The following is a 23,724-nucleotide window of genomic DNA, read 5'->3' on the forward strand; positions in this document are numbered from 1 at the left end:
CATTTACTGGAACCAGTAAAGAGGTCAGAAAGATTTTAAACTCGCAGCGCCACCTAGTGTATAATGCAACTTGGAACCGAAAGGCCACCATCAATTCTTTAATTGGTTGAGTTTCAATGAATATGCATAAAGGAGGGTGTCTGGTGGAAGGAGAGGCTGAACTTTGCTTTGCCTAAGGGGATAAAAACTGTTTGCCCCTGGTGTTCGTGGGCATTCTCTCATTTTGGCTGAATGCACCCCTTTGCTTTGCTTGTCTGACAAATAAACCAAAGTCAATAAAACTTTTGTTTTAAAATATTGCTGCCTGGATTTTTCCATTCTGGTCTGTATTCTGAAATCTCTAACATTAGTAGTGCAGGAGGAAATCCAGAAGTACAGAGTCCCGCCATGGGAGCCACAGCCACACTTCTTGTGCAAGGTTTCTTTGTGCAAGGTTGTATAATAAACTTCACCAATAATACTAATAATTAGGAGCACATTGCAATGATCAATGAAGATCTCCATGTGTTTCCTTTCGGCTAGATCTGGGCACATAAATGGGCAGATCATTTGGAGTTCCCCAATACCTTCTTTTGGAGTGCCTTGAGTTGTGAAGGGAAGAAACAGAACTTACACATAGGTCTATTGAAATGGAAGCGCCTTGTGTTTTCAGTGTTCCTAAATGCTTAGCCTAGGTGTATGCAGTGGCAAAAAAGCTCTCCTTTCATGCTGACGGGGTGTGTCTCTAGGGCCCTGGAGACAGGGATGCTGCTGCAATAAGTTTTGGACCCCCTGGACCTCTCCACCTCTGCTCCCCTCCCACTGGATGATACTTTTAGGGCAGGGCTAGGGAAGCTGCGGCTCATTAGACTCCAACTCCCATCAGCCCCAGCCAGCATGGCCAGTGGTTAGGCATGATGGGAGTAATAATAATAATAATAATTATTATTATTATTTATACCCCACCCATCTGGCTGAGCTTCCCCAGCCACTCTGGGTGGCTTCCAACAAAATATTAAAATACAGTAATGCATCAAACATTAAAAGCTTCCCTAAACAGGGCTGCCTTCAGATTTCTTCTAAAAGTCTGGTAGTAGTTGTTCTCTTTGACATCTGGTGGGAGGGCGTTCCACAGGGCGGGTGCCACTACCGAGAAGGCCCTCTGCCTGGTCCCCTGTAATTTGGCTTCTTGCAGTGAGGGAACCACCAGAAGGCCCTCTGCACCGGACCTCAGTGTCCGGGTAGAATGATGGGGTGGAGATGCTCCTTCAGATATACTGGACCGAGGCCATTTAGAGCTTTAAAGGTCAGCACCAACACTTTGAATTGTGCTCAGAAACGTACTGGGAGCCAATGTAGGTCTTTCAAGACCTGTGTTATGTGGTCTCAGCGGCCACTCCAACAACCTCGAGGTCATAGCTTCCCTGTCCCACTTTTGCGGGTGCTTATGCCACCCTTTCCAGGAACTGCAACTACAGGGTTATAGGAAAAAGTGATGGCGCGGAGTCCTCACCATGTGGTCCCCAATCTTCAGGTGTTACCAAAATAGTATAAGACGAGGCTGGGGAACTTGTGGTCCTCCCGATGTTTTTGGACTCCCAACAGCCTCAGCCAACAGTCCAGAGTGATGGGAGCTGCAGCCTAACCTCTGGAAGTTCCCCATCTTTGACAGAAAAGGATGTTCTGAAGCAGCTCCCCACCCTTAAAGGAATGTTGGACGGCTGCCTGATATAGAAATCTTTCCTACAGGATATGCTGCAGCCCGTATAATGCATGAGCCCTCTCACTGAGCTATCCCATGACTTGGGAAGGAGGTGGACTGGGACATGCATACTGCATATTTTTAGCTTGACAACGTAACCGGGTCTTTGGGGATCCTAGAACAAGGACTTCTGTTTGGATTCCCTTCATCTTCCCTCAGCCTGGTGAGAGAGAGTGAGTTTCCTTGGCTTTCCGAGACACGAAAAAAACACACATGCACACTAAGGTCTAATTCACTCATTTACTGCCAGGCTGCTGTTGTGCCTAGGATTTAATCTAAGAACCAAGCCCTTTAAAAATGCCCTCAAGTCCACATTGCACACTTTCCTCCTCTGCCTTCTACAGGTGAACAAGACGCAGAGGGCTCAGGTCTTTGGGGTTGCTGCTGCCAGGAAGCTGGTCCTGGATTCCTGCGGCCCAGAAAAGGTGCCTCGAGATGCTTGCCCGCTCCGCGCGATCTTGAGGGCCCTTATGCTGCCGCCAGGGCAGGTCTTGCATCTGCAGCTGTTTGTGAAGAAGCAAAAGGGCAGGGACTGCGACACGTAGTTCAAAAGCGCGTTCAGGTTCTCCTCCTCAGACATTCTCTCCCACACTCGGGTGAAGATTCTTCGGCAGAGATCCTGCAGGCATTCTAGGGTGGAGAGGGCCATCTTGAGTTCTTCAAGGGCGTACGAGGCCTGGGGGACATTCTCGTGAAACTGGGAGGATAATTCTTCCACGCTGAAGAGGACGATCAGGTAGATGGTCCTCAGCGGGAGTGTGACCGTATAGTACAAGGCAGCCAGCCAAGCCTTCCATTCCTGAAATGCAGACATCCATTGGGGAATGAATATATATATACACAACAACATAGGGAGATGACTTATTACAAGTCATGACCACCTAGTGTGGTGGAGTGCTTAGAGCAGCCTCTCACAACCTTGGGTTGTTGGACTACAACTCCCATCAGCCCTAGCTGGCAGGACCAGTACTGCATCAGGGATGATGGGAATTGTTGCGCAACATCTGGGGACCCAAGGTGGAGAAAGGCTGGATTAGACTGCAGCTGGAGGGAGTATTGTGTCCAATTCCAGGCACCACAATTTAAGAAAGATATTGACAAGCTGGAATGTGTGCAGAGGAGGGCAACCGAGGTGATCAAAGGCCTGGGTTGGACTAGATGACCCTTGGGATCCCTTCCAGCTCTAAGATTCCACAATTCTAGAGTGTTGAAGAAAGACCTAGGAGATGGGGCTTCTATTATTCCCCACTCAGTCACGAAGCTCACTGGGTGACCTTGGGCCAGTCAACCTACCTGACAGGGTTGTTGTGAGGATAAAACGGGAAAAGGAAGACCCATGCGCACCACCTTGAAAAAAGGTGTTATATAAATGTAATTAAAAAACCCCCACAGGTAATAGCTGGCACTGGCTCTGCAGAGTTTCAGGCAGGAGTCTTTGCTAGCCTTATCTCAAGATGCCAGGACTCAAACCTGCAACCTTCTGCATGCAAAGCATTTCTCCTGCTACTGAGCTATGGCCTCACCACACTTAAAGAGAGATTTTGACACGGCGGGTGTGACGTAATGCAAGGATGAAGTTGCCAACTTTTCCACTAGCCCCTGCTCCTAATGCTTTTTTTACTGTGGATCAGCTTACAGGGAGGTGGTCACACTTAACTTTGTGCTGTGGACTTTGTGCTGTGAACTTGCTGAACTCTGTGGATCATGCTGAGGACGCACCCAGGAGCTGGCCAGCATGTGCATTTTGGGTGCCAAACGCAAGCCAGACTGGGTCAGATCCACCTGGAAATCTACTGAATCCGAACAGTGCCAAGTGCAAGGTGCACACTTGCAGTGGGGAAATCAGGAGTGCACTGTTAGTATCCTGGTCACCCTTCCCAAACACAGCTTGCATTTAGTGCTGTTTAAATTTGGAGCATAAATTCCCTTTCCCATGCATTTATTTTAGTTTGTGGACTTAATGGTCTTATGCTCTCCTCTCTCTCTTTACATGGCAATGTACTTCTCATTCTGCAGTGTGTGTGTATGTATGTATAAACCAGAGCTTTCCAAACATTACTGTGTCGGTTGCAGTGTGTAGGTGTGTCGTGTGGACGCTCCCCATGCTCTTCCCAGGGCTAGAAAGGGGTTAGTTTAACCTCTGGACATGGGTGGTGCTGTGGTCTAAACCACTGAGCCTCTTGGGTTTGCTGATCAGAAGGTCGGCAGTTCGAGTCCACCCAACAGGGTGAGCGCCTGTTGCTCTGTCTCAGCTCCTGTCAACCTAGCAGTTTGAAATCACACCACTGCAAGTAGATAAATAGGTACCACTGCAGCGGGAAGGTAAATGGTGTTTCCGTGCACTCTGTTTTCCGTCACAGTGTTCTGTTGTGCCAGAAGTGGTTTAGTCCTGCTGGCCACATGACCTGGAAAGCTGTCTGTGGACAAACGCCGGCTCCCTCGACCCAAAAGCGAGATCAACGCCACAATGCCATAGTCGCCTTTGACTGGACTTAGCTGTCCAGGGGTCCTTTACCTTTTACCTTCCTTTAGTTTAACCTCTGGTTTGCTAGTAAACTGAATTACTGTGTTACTAAAAGATGCATCTCTAAAAAGTGTGTCAGGAATATGAAAAGTTTGGAAAGTTCTGGTGTAGAATTTGACCCTGATGACACAGTTGCCTCCCCTTCTCCCGCCCTCTCTCTCACATACACCATCCTTGGGGCTAATCTAAGAAATATTTCAGCCTCACTGAAACTTTTTGTTTTCAAAGGAGATGTGATTGTTTCCTCCCAGCCCAGAGCGACATAGGAAGGGGAAAGAATGCTCTTACCGCATAGCAGTTTTCTGTGACCTTTTGGAGGCTCTGGCACGTGTGGCTGATGCGGCGCTGAGACTGCATTGAAGCATAGTGTTGGAATTTGTTCAGCAAGGAAAGCAAGCAGACCATGTACCCTTCACACCTGATCTGCGCCTGCACTTCCTCCCCAGAATCCCCCAATCCACATTTAGAACATGTCCGAGTCTCATCTGAAACGAAAGAAACATCACTGTGTGATCATAAAGGGAGACAGAAGGTTGCAGCTGGAGATTGCAGCAGGCCCGTGTTCGAGGTGGCCCCAGTCATTTTTGCGAGGTGTTGGGATCCATGGCCAGGAGACATCTCCATGAGCCAGTTGCCATGTACACAATGTTTCCCTACGCCGGGGATTAACCATGTTGGCATTCTTGGGCACCATTTTATAAGTTAAATTGTAATCACATTTTACGCCCCAATGGTGGAGCCATTGTTTAAAGCTTTTCATGTAACCACAGTGGGTCCATTGATTTCTGTGGGTCTACTCTGAGGAAAATGCCACCCAGTCATATGTGTTTTTCCTACTGCAGCTGAAAATGTGTGGGGGTGTGTGAAAGAGGGTGAAATGCCTTACTTTCCCCAGTCACCACTCGCCAGAAAATCTCTGGGACCTGCCAGTTAGTCTGGCTGCCATTCCCTCCCCACACCTGCAGAGATGTCCTGGGAATTATGCTACTTCATCACTTATCTTTCAAGATGACTTTGGGAAGGCTGCCCCCCTCCAATATGCCCCTCATTTCACCACATTGCCTGCCCCCTTTGCAAAATTTCTGAAATCTCTCTTCCCATTTTGCTACCTACAGATAGGACAGTGAGCTGAGGAGGGGTCATTTCGTCTAGGGCCTAATATTTTCACAGATGCTGACCCCCCTCGTGAGTGGTCAGGCTCCATAATAAATTTGGCACATCTAAGTGGTAGATGCTTCACAGTTAATGGAGCATGTATACACATTTGTGTGTGTGTGTTTTTTTTAAAAAATCCAACACTAGAGGAGCATAAAGTCGCGGAAAGATGCTCATGGGGCTGACCCAGCCTTAGACATTAATGATTTGTCTAAATCAGGAGCATGGAAACTCAGGCTTGGGGAATAAATATGGCCCTCCAGTCCTCTCTATGTGGCCCTCTGTGGGCCACACATCCTCTCCCCAAGCCACACCCCTCACTGGCCTTGTTTGCCTGTGCAGAATGCGTCCCTGAGGTCTTGTATTGCCTCTTGCTTGCCTGCATAGAGAGGGGTATGTGCAGTGCTTTTTATCAAGAAAAAATGGTGCCAGAACTCACCATGAAATTGTAAGTTGCCAGGCAATCTGGGGCAGCCCTGAACAGCTGTTGGTTTGACAACAGCGGCATTCACCGCTAAAAAACTACAGAGTCATAGATCTAAAAAAAGAATAGACTGGCATACACTGGCCAGTTTCTGTTTTGACTTGAAATGTTTGTTTGGGGCTTCGCGGAAGTACAGAAAGGCAAGAAGCAGGGGCCAGAATGGTGCCCACCTGAGAGATGCCGAAACTGCGCTCTGGCTGAAAAAAAGCTGGGTATGTGTAGGAACTAGTCTACTGTCCAAAGGGGTACTTTGCCTCTGTACCTGCCCCCCCCCCACTGGGCATGTGACCACCAGAATTTGCCCAGAAAGGAATGTGGCACTTGAACTGAAAGGGTTCTCCCACCCCAGGTCTAAATCTTGGTACTTTGTCTGCACATATCATTAAGATAAAAAACCACTCTGTGCTGTACAGGTAGGGGGGAAACACTCTAAGGAGTCCTTACTCATATCTTCATCGGCAACCAGGAGATAGTGATCTATAAATGCATGGGACCTGCCCAGCATGGTGTCCACACTGGTCCTGGCCATCTGGCCAACTCTCGTCCCCATCAACAGGCTCATACTCCCAGTCACCATGGACGTTGTGGTCCTCACGCTACCCTGGACAGCATCTCTGGTCATGTCAACCATCCCCGATAGCCTGCGGGTCATGGCGCTCTTTGCACATGTGACTTTAGAAGACATCATCTCCTTCGTACCAGAGACAACCTGCAAGAGTCAGAAGATAGATCCTGGTGGGATTATTGGAAACTAGCTTTTGTCTTGGGTACTGTGAATTGTAGCTCTGTGAGGGGCAAACTGCAGTGCCCTGGCTTCTTTGCAAGGAAGACATGTGTTTTAAATTTATGGTGCATGGGATGCGACCTGAGTCTGTGTTTTTTTTTATTTAATTAAAAAATTATTTATGATTTTCAATTTTATACATTTCAATAATTTTATGATCATTTTCACATTTCAAAACTTGGCTTCCTTCCCCTCTTTCTGCAGTTCCTTAAATTTATTTTTAATATTCTTTGCATATCCAAATTAACTTAATTTGCTCATTTATTCATCTACTTTAGATACATATATGCTTATAAAACTGCAGGTTATTACAATAATCCTGCCAATGTTCTTATCCGTTTACAGTTTATTTGTAAATATTAAATAGACTATTTACATTCTTTTACACAAAGTTTGTTATCTTGGTTTCTTATTTTTCTGCTAGGCTTCACCATTTCTGCATATTCCATAAGCTTTTTTATCCATTCTTCTTTTTCTGGGACTTCTACTTTCCATTTTTGGATAAATAACATTCTTGCTGCTGTAGTAGCCTACATGAATAAATTTCTAGACAGTTTGGGTAGTTCTGCCCCTATAATTCCCAAAAGGAAAGCTTCTGGGTTGTTGGTTTTTACAAATGTTATTTTAAACATCTTTTTCAATTCATTATATATCATTTCCCAGTAAGCTTTAACCTTACTACAAGACCTTACACATACGATATAAAGAACCTTCTTTCTCTTTACATTTCCAAGACTTACTTGATTTGGATTTATACATTTTTGCCAATTTACTCGGTGTTAGGTACCATTGATATATCATTTTCATATAATTTTCTGTTAGACCAATAAGATACTGTAAATTTTAAGTCTGTATTCCACAGTCGTTCCCATGCTTCCCTATCTATATTATGACCAATATCTTTTGTCCAATGTATCTGCCCTCTGTGTTTCAAGAGGACCATCTTTTCTCTTGGTTTTGGGCTGCTTTGAACTGTGGGTCATTTGTGGCATCCTTCACCTCTATTTGTGATGTTTTTAAGATGTTGCAAAGTGCCCAGAGACTTATTCGAAATGACCTAAATAAATGTTTGCAATCTTCTGGGAGGCAGACAACTGCTTACCTGATCAGCCGTCTGTTGAAGGATGGGCATCTTCTCTTCCACTGTATCTAAGCCCCGACAGGCGTACCTGTTTGCTGTTGCAACTAAGGAGAGAGAGACAGAGAGGAAGACACTTAGGTTATGGTTACTGGTATGAGTCCCTTTCAGTCTAACTAAAACAACTGAGCTTTGATTTATTTGTAACAAAAATATTATACCAAGAAATCACACAAGGAACTTTGGCAATGGTTACGAAATACTGGTAGGGTGAAAATCTATCAATTGTTCTTTCTCTCAGTCCCTCATTTTTCCAATGTCCGTTTTATTTTTCTATGGGCTTAACCACTTTCCTTCGCACTTTCCAGGCATGGTCCACACTTTAAAGCCTTTAAAGTCCTTTTTTTTTGCTCCAGAGCTTTCCTCATGAAAACCTGCTCTTTAAAGGCACAGTCTCCACTGTCCCTCATTTCAAAGGAAACATGAACCCCGAGTCAGTGCCTGGAACCCCCGGAATCTCACATCCCTCAAAGATTGCAACAATAACAACAGCAATAAATCAGTTACTCTAACAGCACACAGTTAAATAGCCAAGATACTGAGGGCAGGCCTATGTTCATAAAGGAAATCAGGAAAAACTTGACCGCATTTCTAACCTGGAAGAAATTACCCAACACAACTTTTGTACAGGATTTTGAACTTGATTCCCCTGTAATTTCTTACCGCCGTCTAAACAAACCTTTACTTTTTCCACCACTGGTGTGATTATTTGGCTAGTCAGTTTTGGATTTCTGTCTGTAACAACCAAATTCAGCAGCAGATCCTCCTGTTTTTTTTCTTGGTGGACTTCTGAGCAAAGTAGAACAGGGACTTACTAGAATCAGCGGCATAGGAAGGGGGGTGACAAAATGGCCAACCAGCTGGGAGGTGGGCACTCCGCTTCCCTGGTTCCGGCGCTCAACTCTGAGCGCGCTGCGCGCTCGCCTCCTGGCACTACCATCCTGAATTGGGGGGGCTGGCACCAGTTTGGGGAGTCGTGGGGAGGGGGGCGAATCCTGACTCCATCCCACTGGCATGTGGGGCGGAGGCAAACTTGAAAGCGGAACCTTTTGCAGGAAAACACAACACGCACAAACAGGCGCCCTGCAGCAGCGAGTGTCTTTCAAAATGCAAGCAAAGCAACGGAGCCAGGTGACTTTAGTTTATGCCATGTCCCCACACTGAGCAGCCTTGCAAGGCTCAGATCTGGGGAGGGGGTGGCAGAAGGGCACAACAGCCTCCGCTCGGGGCTGGGGTTGCTCCAGCGGCGGTGGGGGTTGGTTGTGCGATGCCTTTGTTCTCTGTCGCTTGCCCTGCACCCTTGCATTGGCGGGTACCCACCCCAGGCGTGTTGGAGTCATGCTTCACCACTGACTAGAATCCGTTTACTGGTCTACAGGAAGTTCCAGGGTTCCAGGAAGTTCCTGCACTGTGCTAGACCTCATTTCCAATGTAGGAAGGACGCCTAAACTCAGAGAAGCTTGAATAGATTGCTGTGTGTGTTGATATCAGTGACAATTTGAGGGAGATTGTTACATGCAGTGGTACCTCTGGTTGTGAACAGGATCCGTTCCAGAGAACTGTTTGCAACATGAAAAGAGCGCAACACACAGTGGCGTGTCTGCGCACGCGCGGGTTGCAATTTGCCGCTTCTGCACATGCGCGTGACGTCATTTTGTGCTTCCGCGTATGCGCGAGTGTCAGGGTTTCTGGGAGAGAGGAGGAGATGACAGAGGAGACGGAGAGCGAGTGGGAGGAGGGGCAGAAGGATGAGGAAGAAGATGACGGAATTCTGAGGGAATCCACGAGTCTGAGCAGCGAGTCAGAGGATTCTCAAAAGGGGGTTACCTTAATCAAGCAAAGGGGAGGAGAAGGGAGAAGCGGAGAGGAGCTCAGTGGAAGACAGAGGAAGCAAGAGACGTCTCAGCCGGAACGGAGTAAAGGGGGTGGAGTCGTCAGCCTCTCGGAGGGAGCAGGATTAGGAGAGAACAGAGAGAGGGGGTTGGAGCAGGGTGTTCAGCCGGAAAGGGTGGAGAGCAGAGCAGGGGGTGGTGTAGCGGTCGAAAGAAAGGTCAGCAGCAACGTACGCGCGCCAAGTTCAAGCGTAGAGGCGCGCGGAAGTGGAGAGAGCTCAGGGGAGGAGCCCGGCCCTAAAGCCAGAAAGAGGGGGGAAGAGGCGGCAGAGGATTCAGCCTCAGGCGAGTCACGGAGAGAGGGAACCCAGGGGGGCAGGAAGACCCTGCGGAAAAGAAAGGAGAGGAAGAGGTGGTCTAGAGCCAGGCTATTAAGTTGGTGCGGAAGAGGGGAGGAGTCAGAGGGGACTTCAGCGGTCTAACGTGGCAGACGTACGGCCACAATGCTGAACTGTATGAGAAGCAGAAATCTTCAATAAACTTTTCCTGTAAATAAGCTGCAACGGAGTGAGGTCTCTTGTGAGCTGGGACCAGATCTGGGTGGCCGTGACAGTAAGTCCCCTCTCTGAAAGCAAAAATTTTTTTTTGCGAAGCTCACGAACGGGAGCAGCCATGAGCGCTGAGGAGCAGCTGGTTGCATTGCGGAATCAGGTTACCGCTCTCACATCGGCAGTCATTGCTTCGCAGAAGAAGAATGACGACTTGGAGAAGACGTGCCAGGATTTGCAGGCAAGGTGGGAGCGCGCGGACAAGGCGGGGGCCCCAGGATCCAGAGCGGAGGGCATTGCGCTTGGACGGAGGGGGGGTGCCCTAGTTCCGCATTTTAATGGCAACTTGCAAGACTATCCCAATTTCAGAGCGGACGTTGTATATGCACTGCACTTACTCCGTCACGATTTTAAAGATGAGGAGGAGAGAGTGGGGTTCATTGTTTCGCACCTGCATGGGGAGGCCAGGGCTTGGCTACGCAATTTGTGGCGCGAAGATGGACCGGCCCGTCGCGATTCAACTGCGTTCATCAAAGCGATGGATTCTTGTTTTCAATCCTCTGTGGATGTGGACATTGCGCGCCGTCAAATGCACGGGCTGAGGCAGGGGAAAGCGACTGTGCGCCAATACCACTCTAAATTTTTTGCATTGCTCACCGCCTTAGATTGGCCAAAGGACAGTAAACCGGTCAGAGATCTTTTTTGGGAGGGATTGAGCCCCCCCATCAAGGATGAGATCGCTAGGGGGGACAGACCCCAGACCCTAGAAGACGTGGTGCAACGGGCTTTAGCTCTTGGAATTCGACATGAGGGGCGTCCGTGGCATGAGGAGGACGGGCCCCAAGCGCGTGCGCAAGCAAGGACTCTCCCTTTTGGGCACAGGGACTTCAGCCGTGCGCACCCCTCGCCAATGGGGAAGGACAGAGAGGAGCCAATGGAGATTGGTGGTGCTAGGGCTCAGAAGCCATCCCAGAGCCCTGTCCCTGGTGCAGCCAAAGCGAAGCCTCCTAGAGGAACCAGGAAGTGTTACATCTGTGACAGTGCGCACCATATGGCGAAAGAGTGCCCCCAGAGGCTCCAGAAGCACACTGCAGCGCTGGCAACTGTAACAGCAGAGGTGCAACCAGGGGAGCAGCTTCAGGGAAACGACAGTGCCTGGCTGGAAGCAGAGCTACTGGGGCTCAGCCAGGCGGATCTGTAGACAAGCCCCCAGCATCACTGCAGAGCGTGGACCCTTTGCCTCCCAAACCGGCAGTTCTGCTCACAGCAACACTCCAGTTGCCTGATGGGAGACTCCTTGAGGTTCCAATAACGATCGATTCGGGAAGCAACGCCGACTTCATGGGACTGCAGTTCGTTAAGCAGCACAACATGGCGCTCCTGCCTGCAACGACGCCTCTGAACGTGGTCACGGTGGACGGCAGGAAGTTGCTGGGGGGGCAAGTGGTGCAGCAAACCCCTCCCATGATGATGCAGATTGGCAACCATCGAGAGCTTATTAGTTTCAATGTCACCCACTTATCGGACACACCCATCGTGTTAGGCATGAGTTGGCTGGAGAGGCACAGTCCCGCGGTTGCGTGGTACCAGAGGCAGATCAACTTTTGTTCATCGTATTGTGCTCAGCATTGCTTTCAGACCGATCAGGGAGGAGAAGCTGAGCAGCCATTGCATCTGAGTATGGTGCAAACAGTGCCTCACAAGTACCAGGACTTCTTGGAGGTTTTCTGTGAGAAGGAAGCTGACAAGTTGCCGCCTCATAGACCTTACGACTGCGCGATTGATTTAGTGCCAGGGGCGCAATTGCCTGCTGCCAAGCTGTACTCCATGTCGGAGGACGAAATGCAAGAGCTTCGGGAGTTCATAGACCATAACCTCAAGCGCGGTTTCATCCAGGAATCTAAAGCAGCGGGAGGCAGCCCTGTTTTCTTTGTGAAGAAGAAGGACACGCCCCAAAAAAGGCTTATAGTGGATTACAGGTTCATCAACAGCTTGACTAAGCCCAAAGCTTTCCCCATGCCCAAGATTGACGACCTTTTAGCGACCGTCAGGAGGGGCAAGATTTTCACCAAGCTGGACCTACGTGGAGCTTACAATCTCATCCGCATCCGGAAAGGAGATGAGTGGAAGACCGCCATGTTCACCCCTCTGGGCACATACGAATACAGAGTCATGCCTTTCGGCCTCCAAAATGGCAGCCACGTTTTTCAAGCATTTATGCACCACGTGCTAGCAGGTCTCCTCTACAAAAAGTGTGTCTGCTTTCTCGACGATATCCTGATTTTCTCGGAATCGCCGGAGGATCACGATAAGGACGTGAGGGAGGTCCTGCAGAGGCTGAAGGAACACAGGCTGTACGCCAAGTTGGAAAAGTGCCAGTTTGATGTCAGAGAGGTTGATTTCCTTGGCTACAAGTTGTCCGACGAGGGACTGGCCATGGACAGGGCTAAGGTTCAAGCGCTGTTGGACTGGAAAAGCCCTCGAAATCGGAAAGAGGTCCAGAGGTTCATCGGCTTTGCCAATTTTTACCGCAAGTTTATTAAAGGTTTTGCGAACGCGACGGCGGCGATCACTGACACCCTCAGTTCCAAGAAGAAGAAGTTCGTCTGGACCGAACAAGCGGAGCGGTCCTTCCGGACGCTTAAGGGTCTTTTCGCCTCCGAAGAGCAGCTGCTCCACGTGAATCCCGGCAGACCCATGCGGGTAGAGACCGATGCGTCGGATAGAGCGGTTGGGGCCGTTCTTTTGCAAGAGGATTCACAAGGCAACTGGCGACCGGGTGCGTTCTACTCCCGGAAGCTCAGCAAGACGGAGCGCAATTATACCATATGGGACAGGGAGTTGTTGGCCATTCATGCAGCTTTCAAAGCGTGGCGACACTTCTTAATAGGAGCCAAGCACACGGTGCAGGTCCGCACGGATCACAAGAACTTAGAGTATTGGCGGACGGCTAAGTTGCAGACCCAGCGACACATGCGCTGGGCGGAGTTCTTTGCGGACTTCGACTTCAAAATAGAATACATCCCAGGAGACTCCAATGTTATTGCAGACGCGCTGTCCCGAAAGCCGCAATACTTGGAGGAAGCAGCTCCAATCGCAGCAAAGCACATTTTCGCACCGCAGGCGTGGACGTGCGCTACCATCGCAGTCGACCTGGACGCGGTGCGACGCGCGTTGCAAAGGGATCAGTTTGCACAGTCTAAGATGGAGGAGCTACGCGGAGGGTCGCGACACAACGATGAGTTTCAATTACAAGATGGACTTTTGACTCGTAAGGGTGCCCTTTACGTGCCCACCGACGATCTTCGAGCCAAGGTTCTGCAACAGTTGCATGACGCCCCTAGTGCAGGCCATTTCGGCAAAGAAAAGACGATGGAGTTGGTGGCTAGAGACTTTTGGTGGCCCCAAATGAGAGGAGAGGTGGCGGACTACGTCGCCAGGTGTGATATCTGCCAGAGGTCCAAACCAGTGCACCAGAAGCAGGCGGGATTGCTAGAACCGCTGGAGACACCGCAGCAACCATGGGAGAGGGTAGCGTTGGACTTTGTTACAGACCTGCCCAGCTCCAGAGGTAAGACGGCGGTGTTAGTGGTGGTGGACTTGTTCACCAAGATGGCGCACTTCATCCCTTGTGCCAAGGTGGCGACGGCAGAACAGACCGCAAAGCTCTTCATCGATCACGTCTTCAGAGTGCATGGACTTCCGCAGTCCGTCTTGTCCGACAGGGGGCGCCAGTTTGTTTCCACTTTCTGGCGAAAGCTTCTGGGCATCTTGCACGTCAAAATCAACCTGACATCGGCGAGGCATCCACAAACCAACGGTCAAGCGGAGAGGGTCAACGCGATCATGCAGCAGTACCTGCGGTGCTACGCCAACCAGCGACCTGCGGCGTGGGTGGACTATCTGCCGATGGCTGAATTCGCCTACAACAACACGAAACACGCTTCCACCGGGGTGACGCCTTTCTTCGCGAACAATGGCCGTCATCCCAGAACCTTCCCGAGATTTGCGGCACCAGGAGGGGGGGGGCCTCAAGATGCCGACCAGTTTGCAGCGGAGTTGCAAGAGGTGCACGAGGAGCTGCGGAGACATTTGGAGCTGGCAAAACAGGCGTATAAGGTGCAGGCCGATAAGCACAGGAGGGCGGGAGAGGACATCCAGGTTGGGGACTGGGTGTGGTTAGCAGCCCACGCGATGCCGGCCAGGTCATTGGCCAAGAAGAAGTTAGGACACAGGCAGCTAGGGCCATATCAAGTTGAGGCTAAGATCAATCCGGTGGCTTTTCGTATAGCCCTTCCGGAAGGTTCCAGGGTGCACCCGGTCTTTCATAGGTCGGTGCTCACTCCCTACAAAACCCCACACAGGTTTCAAGAGTCAGGAGCACCCCCAGAGCCACGTAGGAGGGCGCCTGAGAGGGGGGAATCGCCAAGACCAGAACCTCTTAACGAGGTCACAGAGATACTGGACTCGAGATGGGGGGAGGAGGGAGTTGAATATTTTCTCGCCAGGGAGGGCACACCAGCCGCTGCTAATAGTTGGGTGCCAGGCTACGAGTTAGACGAACCCCTTTTGAAAGAAGAGTTCCATGCACTTTTCCCACATAGACCCATGCCAGCTGAGTACTTTGATGACTGGCTTTTCACACCCACATTGTCAGATAGCACGTTCAGGGGTTTCTCTTCCCCCGAGGGAAGAACACCAGAATCAAGCCCGCCCAGGGGATCGTGCTCGGGGGTGGACACGGAAACCCCTTATTGGTGGGAGGAGCAGCCAGAGGAGGAATGGCGTAAGAGGTGGCTGATAGGTCCTTGGCGGGCAGCACCGGAGGAAGTAGCGATGGAAGCAGAGACTGAGAAGCATTTGGGGGAAGAACCCGACTTCGAATACACTTACACAGAACTGCCAGCAGAGAACATTGACGTAGACGACCTGTATCCTGAGCCTACCCCCGAAGAGCCGCAGTTTCCACAACCGGTCCCCGGCGAGCGGGAGGGGGGAAGGGGGGGCTTCGAGGGGGGGATGGATGTCAGGGTTTCTGGGAGAGAGGAGGAGATGACAGAGGAGACGGAGAGCGAGTGGGAGGAGGGGCAGAAGGATGAGGAAGAAGATGACGGAATTCTGAGGGAATCCACGAGTCTGAGCAGCGAGTCAGAGGATTCTCAAAAGGGGGTTACCTTAATCAAGCAAAGGGGAGGAGAAGGGAGAAGCGGAGAGGAGCTCAGTGGAAGACAGAGGAAGCAAGAGACGTCTCAGCCGGAACGGAGTAAAGGGGGTGGAGTCGTCAGCCTCTCGGAGGGAGCAGGATTAGGAGAGAACAGAGAGAGGGGGTTGGAGCAGGGTGTTCAGCCGGAAAGGGTGGAGAGCAGAGCAGGGGGTGGTGTAGCGGTCGAAAGAAAGGTCAGCAGCAACGTACGCGCGCCAAGTTCAAGCGTAGAGGCGCGCGGAAGTGGAGAGAGCTCAGGGGAGGAGCCCGGCCCTAAAGCCAGAAAGAGGGGGGAAGAGGCGGCAGAGGATTCAGCCTCAGGCGAGTCACGGAGAGAGGGAACCCAGGGGGGCAGGAAGACCCTGCGGAAAAGAAAGGAGAGGAAGAGGTGGTCTAGAGCCAGGCTATTAAGTTGGTGCGGAAGAGGGGAGGAGTCAGAGGGGACTTCAGCGGTCTAACGTGGCAGACGTACGGCCACAATGCTGAACTGTATGAGAAGCAGAAATCTTCAATAAACTTTTCCTGTAAATAAGCTGCAACGGAGTGAGGTCTCTTGTGAGCTGGGACCAGATCTGGGTGGCCGTGACAGCGAGCGACAAAACCTGGAAGTACTGTAACCCTTTCCGGTACTTCCGGGCCGCCGCAGGACATAACCTGAAAAAACGTAACATGAAGCAGATGTAACATGAGGTATGACTGTACTAAGCTTGGATCCTGGAACAATAGGTAAGTAGGATCATAAATGCAACAACTGATTGGCTTGCAGGAAAAGACCAATCAGGCTCCCGGAGGGAAGCAGAATCAGCCAATTAGATGGGACTCATTGTGTAAATAATGTATATAAAAGCCTGAGGTTTGGCGGGCAATTCAATCACTGTTTTACAAGCTGCAATAAAGAGCATGAAATCACTACAGGACTCCGAGTATATTTCAGTGATTGTGAGCTAGCTTGTCAATAAATGCTCTTTGCAATCTCCTCGGCTAATTCTAGCTTCTTGCATTTAGCGTGCACACAAAAATGCAGCCCTCTGCCTCAGTTTTACTCACTCTGAGGTTCAAATGTAGTCAGAAGTGGCTGGGCCTTGTTGATGGCAGCTCCAGTGATGGTCTTCATGCCTTTCTCTGCCCCGCCACACACTGTCTGAAGGTAGGAGCTTTTTCTCTTGATGGAGGTGTAGTTTGAAGAAACCAAGTCGCAGACAGAGCACACCAAGGGGAGGCTGCCAACTCTCTTCAAGACATTCTGACATGGAAGCCAAAGCCAGACCTTTGTTATTTAAACCATCAGTTGTACAATAAATCCATAAATAAATACCATTCAGAGCACAGTTCAAACAAAACAACAGGTCCACACCTTTGCACCTTTGGGGGATTGAGATGGCATTGCAAAACCTGGAGAGATGGGTAATCAGAGGAGAGAATAAGATAGCAAAAAGGAGTGTAGCCCAGCAAAAAAAAAACTGGAAGAAGAAAAGAACAAAGTGGGGAGTATTCATCTAAACACTTGTTCTAATACAACTTTAAGCTGTGCCATCTAGTTTCCTGCTTTGGAGAGTTGGGGGAAAGGTTGGGAAAGTTACATGCATAGCTAAAAACTGTTTTTTTTTTAGATACCACCTATGGTATGCAAACGAGCTTGAATACACAACTACCTCATCCTCGAGACTTTCGTCTGAGGTCTCTGAAGACGTAGCAGACGGTTCTGGCTTCGTAGAAGACATGATGCGTTCCGTGGTCACTGGAAGTGCAGAGAACAGAAAGCAATTGTGTCGGGGGCAATCATGGCCCAATTAACGGCCACAAATAGCTCCGTTGCTGGGTTGCTGCCAGTGGAAGCAGAAGATGGGAAACTCGGGTTCAAGTCCCCATTCAACCATGAAACTTAGCGGGTGGCCCTGGACCTGTAACTATCATTCAGGCTGACCTACCTACCTCACAGGGGTGTTGCGAGGATGTAATGTTTATGTGTGTGTAGGGGGGTGAGAGCCCAGCAGACCACTTTCAGAAGGAAGGTAGAATATAAGTGCAGCAAGTAAATCAATAAAAAAACAGGCTATGCCTTTCCATACTGGGAAACTTTTCCATTGATCATGAGGCTTGAAAGCACTCACACTGTCTCTAAATTTTTAAAACAACAACAATAATACTTTTATTATTTACACCTTGCCCATTCGACTAGGTTGCCCCAGCCACTCTGGGCAGCTTCTGACATCTATAGAAACATAATAAAACATTAAACCTTTAAAAACTACAGAGCTGCCTCAGATGTCTTCTAAAGGTTGTATGGTTACTTATCTCCTTGGCTCAGAGGTCACATAACTCCATTCCCTCCAACATTTTTCTGATAAAAATAGAAACACCTTAAGGAAAAGCGGGACGTTCTGGAATCAAATCAGAAACCGGGACAGCTTCTGTAAATCCAGCACTGTCCCTGGAAAATAGGGACCTTTGGAGGGTCTGCTTTCTGGCACCCACTGTCTGCTATAGCTTCATTCCCTCTCAATGTTAAAGATGAGCAGTCTGTGTTGCGTGTTGAGTTCCACAGTGCCACCCACCAAATAATCCACACTTCACACTTCAATTTTTTGTTTAAGGTTTTTGGCATAATTTTGGCCACAACTTTATTCAAATACAATATTTGTGAGTGGTTGCTTAGGCATTGGTTATGACTATCTGTCCTTGCCCCCCAAGGACAGAGCTGGTCCCTTCCGGACACCACTGGAAGCCAGCGTGGGAAACAAGTATTGGGTGAGAAAATGAAGCTGGGACACAGACCCTCACCTCTCACCCTCATGTTCCGGTGGGGCTTGCACAGCCCGAGCCCGGCTCCACGGACAAGGACAAAAGAATGGCAAGCCCCTGGATTCCTTTAACGGAATTCCCTTTCACCTCATTTGGAGGGGTAGGCACCTTACCCCTCCAAGCACCAATTAACCAATGCCTAACCACCAACCTTACAAGTTGTGACGATTTGCTACGCAGTAGGCAAAAACCAAATGGCACAAGCCAATCAGCCAAATGGCAAAATTCCTACCAGGCCCCCGCACCAAGGCGAACGACCCCATGACAGGCATAGCAAGGTCAACCAAGCAAGACCACCCTAATTAAAGGGAGGGAGGGCGGGTGATCCGATCCAAAACGGCCAAGAGGACGTCCCCTCGACTGGCCCCTTCTATTTAAAGCCTCTGTCCCCTCCTCCAAATTAGCAACATCAAAAAATCCCCAGCAACCCATTTAACCACTTAAAGGCTGGGTTCTACCAAATTTGCCTAATCATGCCTGGGTGGCCTGCTCCCCAACCGCAACACGTGCTCTCTGTTAGGGAGAACATGCTTTGTGATGGAGCAACTACCAGTATATGCCCACTCAAATGAAGCTCACTGGGTGACCTTGAGCCTGCACTATTTCTCAGGTTATTTCACCAGGTTGACATGATTAAAAAAGAGGGGGAAAGCCCTGCGTTTTATTTTAATTTTAAAATCAAGAGGTATATAATTTGTATGCAGTAAGTTGTGAAATGAGTAAAATGTATGTTGTGCTGAGCTCTTCGGAGGAAGGGCAGAATATAAGCTTAAAGAAACTGATAAATGACATACCATCCAAGTCGATCCAGCGACAAACAGATGTGAGCATTAGAATTTCTGGGATACAAACACCCATTGTGAGGTAGGAGTGGCCATGATCAAAAGCTCTGTATACTCACCCATCCTCAAAACAGCCTTTGGGAAAACTAGTGGCTAACCCTGTTCTTAAATAAAGCATTGTTGTCCCTATAGAATGAGCTGTATTCCCCCACCCCCCAGTGTTTACCCAGACTCACCAGAAGGTGACCCTATTACCGTTTTTTCCCAGAGCAACAACTACTTTGGACTTGGAGGAGGAAGACTGGATTATTCCATTGGGCTTATTCTTCACGCTGACAGCTTCCTATGTTAACATTTTGGGCATTTCCCATTAGAGGAGGACTACATTGGATCTCAGGAAGAGGCTTCCACTGCCATGGTTTCAAAACATCATCCCCAGGGTGAATGAGGATGAATTCAGGAAAGATGGTGGCGTTTTGCCACTGTCTAAGACGGGTCATGGGGAGAAACCACCAGGGTTGCAAGTGATGGGAGTTTCCATTGTTTCTTCAGCCCGGCAAGCGCTGAAGGAGAGAGCAGTGCCAACCAATCAGGCTGTACATGCAAATTAGTTTCTTTATGATTGCTTGTCCAATTGGATACAGCAGCTATGAAGGCTGCAACCCTATGCACACCTTGCCTGGGACTTCAGCCCAATTGAATCCAGTGGGGCTTATTGCAAAGAACGTTTGAGCCCTACTGGATCAGACCAAGGGCCTGCCTAGTCTGCTGTCTTGTTTCTCATATGAGGAGCAGGACATGAGTGCAATAGCTCTTTCTTGGGGCCCTTCCACATGCCTATTTAGTGTGGACTTGGCGCTGCTCCTGCACATAAGTCACTTTAACTGCATAAACCCTAATATTTCGCTAGGCATTTGAATCCCTCCTGCAAAACTCTCAAGGCAATCTTTGGCCAATTTTGAGAACTTTCAGATTGCTTGTATTTATTGTTTATTATGTTGCGAGCTTCCTCGGATGGACCATGCCCCCAAATATTGTCATAAATAAATATGTGCATTGTGGAAGTGATATTCAGTCAGTACGGCTGACCCTTTGCCCACCAGCGTATTTAAATTTTATTACAGCATGTTGTAGCTTATAACATGCCACCAGAGGGCCATAGAACCACATTTGCTTTAAAAATTCCCCTCAAGTCAGGAGAGGTGAATCTTTCCATCCACCAGACTTGGCTACTTTTTCTCTTCTCTTTGTGGAGATCCCACAGCTGTTAAGCCAGTCGTTCCTTCCAGAAAACTCCTAAGAAGTGTAAATGATCACTTGAGGTGCATCAGATACGGAGATGATTGCATTCACTTTCCTGATTATAATGCTAGAACTTCTGTCCTGGCATCTGATGTTCTGTTTACACTGCAATCTGTACCTGTCGTGCTAAGGATCTGTGACTTTTTAATTGATATACCTCATTATTGTGCACCCACTGAATCTTCTTTTAAGTCTTTTGTTCAGTTTAGAATGCAACACATGCATTTATTTTTATTCCTTTTTGGCTTGAAACCACATGGGTGCCTGATGTCAGCAACACCTCAGTTTCAAAGGGTTCCCCATCCTAAAGGCAAACTTATTCTATTACCTTGTGGAACTCACAACCACAAGTTATAGTGGTGATGTCCAAAAGCTTACATGGCAGGGAGGCGGGGATTAGGCAAAATAATGGAGGACGTCTGTATTCAGAAATCCTGCCCTTCTACCAAACACAGAGACAACAGGATAAGACTGTTTTCTTTAAACCATAACTAGCCTCTGTTTTTTCATAAGTTGTCTGCTGATGCAAGCAAAATACTGGGACAAACTCACTTTTGTCTGATCCAGCATACTATATTCTCCACATGGCCTAGCAAGTGACTTTAGGATTGCAGCAATAGTTATCTGGAAATAGTGTGGTTAAAGATACACCATAGTGACCCTGTTTGCATCTGCTAAATCACCAGGAAGGAGGACAAAACTCTGAATTTCACATAATCACATCGTTGGACGGAGCCTTGTAGGCTATTTCCATCTAATTCTCAGCTCTGAGTAGAAACTCTAGAGCTACAAGCATCCTCAATAGATGAATTTGCAGCCCACCACTCCTCTAAGTCATTAACTTCAATACTGAACTGTTCTTACTGGCTAGAGGTTCCTCCTAATGCCCAACCAAAATCTACCCTCTTTGTAATTGAAGCCCATTGGAACTACTTTAAAAAAAAAAATAGTTTTTACACTGCCTCTTAGCTTTAGAAAAGCTTTTTTGTCACCTTGCAAATTCAAAGACATAATAATGAAAAGCATGCAGTAAAAAATATAAACAGTGCAAATGCAGGAGAGCAGATAAAATAAACGAACAGTAAATTCAGCAGACAGCTTTCATCAGAATGAGAAAAGGCTTGGGAAATAAAATTTTAAAAGGTTTTCAAAGCTGCATCAAAAAGCAACTCAGGCTGTGTACACCCACCAAGTATTTAAAGCACCCCTTTCAAGAATTCTGGGAACTGCAGTTTCTTAAAGGTGCTGGGAATTGTAGCTCTGTGGGTGGATTCTTTGGAGGCAACTATGATTTGAATCTACACTATGTACATAGCCTCTGTTGCCTGATGATAAAGTATTCTGCAAACAGGAAACCACAATTTAAAAGTCTTTTCCTACAGGTATGTTTGACAGTGGGGCCTCCAATGCTGATCTTAATAATATAAGTGATCTTTATGTTGCTTACCTGATGGGGAGCTAATGGAGTGAGTAAAATTCTCAGGATAAATCATCATAGCAAGAGCCCGGCGCAGTTTATGCAACTTCTTTCCTAGATTAAAAGATTGCAGCAGGAGCAAATTGGTTTATCTGTGTTCTGAAAAGTTTGCGCTGACAAATTCGCAGAACATTTGAACATATCCACAGATGTCCCACACAAGATAAAAACCAAACAAAACGGAAGATAAGGATTTTTTTCCTTTGCCCCAAATTCTTATGAAGGAGAAAGCTTGTTTCCTGCTTCTGTTTATGAGGATAGGCCAAAAAGAGTCGGGTACAGAATTACCACAGAATTACCAATGTTTGGTTTCAAAAATTCTGGCCCACGAGGCAGGGGCACAAACAGAACAGGATCCAGCAAACAGGATCAACACAATATGGTGGGTCAACTGCTAGACTTTGGCCAAACCAGGGGTTTATTTTACCATAATACTGCTTAACCTAACAGGAGGACATGTTTTTACTTGTTGCAAAGAGACGGAGTTGGCAACCTCCGGCGTACATTTTGCAAATATTAATCGAAAAAGAAGTGCTATCTTAATGATTCCACACACACCCCACCCAGGGGACTGATCAACATGGCAAGAATAGTAAAGCTTACAAGATATGTAAGGTGAGTACACAGCAACAGAAATACAAATTCCGTCTCACTTTTTTTCCAGAACTTCTGCAGCTTCTCGGAGATGTCACACTCCTTTCCCTTCCCTCGAAACGGCATTTCCCTTATACAGATAGAGGGTAAGGGCTGTCTTTCACAGAGTTCTAAAAACCTCCATTCCTCTGTCACCCTCACAGAGGAACGCATCAACAATCGCCCGGATTGCTGCCTTAGAATACGGAATCCCTTCGTGGGAGGACATTCTGTTCACCGCATTCAGAACTCTCCACCGGGTGGTCTCCCTCTTTTATGCCACTGATGGATCTTGAAGTGTCCCCTGAAATGCTTTCAAGCAATTAAAATTTCACAGAAGACTGGGAAACTCATGGTGGCATCAGTGATGAGGGCATAAACCTATTAGGACAAGTGCCTTAAATTTCCAGGCCAGCAGACCATGTAATTCATGATGGAGGTCGCACAGTCCAGATTATGGGCCACCCCGGCTGAAGGGCTCCATTGCCATAAATATCTGTAATTTGCGTGCATTTGTGTTTGATTAATTGCCATAGCGTAGTAACAATGCTCTGTAGTGGTTCAGAGGAGAAGTAGAAGAAGAGTTTGGATTTGATATCCCGCTTTATCACTACCCTAAGGAGTCTCAAAAGGCTAACAATCTCCCTTCCCTTCCTCCCCCACAACAAACACTGTGAGGTGAGTGGGGCTGAGAGACTTCAGAGAAGTGTGACTGGCCCAAGGTCACCCAGCAGCTGCATGTGGAGGAGCAGGGAAGCAAACCCAGTTCACCAGATTACGAGCCCACAGCTCTTAACCACTACACCACACTTTTGCTTCTCTCTGCGAGCGTATGTATGTCATAAGCAGTACTAGACCTCAAGCCTGTCTTGCAGCGCTTTCATACCCACCAAGTGTCTCGATTTCCCAGGGACAGTCCCAAAATTACAAAAGCCACTCCAGCTTCTGATTTCATCCTGGAATCTGGCTCTTTCTCCCACCAGCACTGCTGTTGCTGAGCTCAGGGAAGAGGATGAGCCAGCACTTGTCCGGAGTGGTGGTGGCGGCAGCTGTGGCAGAACCCCACCCCCAAGTGTATCTATTTTCCAGGGATGTCCCTGATTTAGAGACGCCGTCCCAGTTTCTGATTTGCTCCCGGAATGCCCTGCTTTTCCTTAGGATGTCCCAATTTTCACTGGAGAAATGTTGGAGGGTATGGATTTATGTGAGCCAAGGAGATATGTAACAATTCAACCTTCAAAAGACATTCAAGGCAGCCCTGCATGGCAAAGTTTTTAAATGTGTAATATTTCTTTCTTTTTTTATATATGTTGGAAGCC

The 23,724-nt window shown here is 48.3% G+C and overlaps 1 protein-coding gene across 4 annotated transcripts; it reads right to left on the reverse strand.

Moving 5' to 3' along the window:
- Window positions 1-1,967: 1,967 nt before the first annotated feature.
- On the reverse strand, window positions 1,968-22,646 carry LOC309378662 (perilipin-3-like). Of its 4 annotated transcripts, none has more exons than XM_081927162.1 (8): window positions 22,426-22,646; window positions 21,743-21,826; window positions 17,062-17,147; window positions 16,457-16,652; window positions 7,791-7,873; window positions 6,349-6,613; window positions 4,554-4,750; window positions 1,968-2,540 (listed from the first exon to the last, which is right to left on the reverse strand). In XM_081927162.1, the coding sequence occupies exons 1-8, from the start codon at window positions 22,577-22,579 to the stop codon at window positions 2,106-2,108; spliced, it is 1,500 nt and encodes a 499-aa protein (XP_081783288.1). In that variant the 5' UTR covers window positions 22,580-22,646; the 3' UTR covers window positions 1,968-2,105. The 4 variants fall into 4 exon arrangements, with proteins under 4 accessions (XP_081783288.1, XP_081783290.1, XP_081783291.1 ...); XM_081927164.1 differs by having other exon boundaries at window positions 22,376-22,638; XM_081927165.1 differs by lacking the exons at window positions 21,743-21,826; window positions 22,426-22,646 and adding an exon at window positions 19,230-19,541.
- Window positions 22,647-23,724: the final 1,078 nt, after the last annotated feature.

Source organism: Podarcis melisellensis (genome assembly GCF_964234715.1).
Source record: "Podarcis melisellensis genome assembly, chromosome: 10".
NCBI classification, from domain to species: domain Eukaryota; kingdom Metazoa; phylum Chordata; class Lepidosauria; order Squamata; family Lacertidae; genus Podarcis; species Podarcis melisellensis.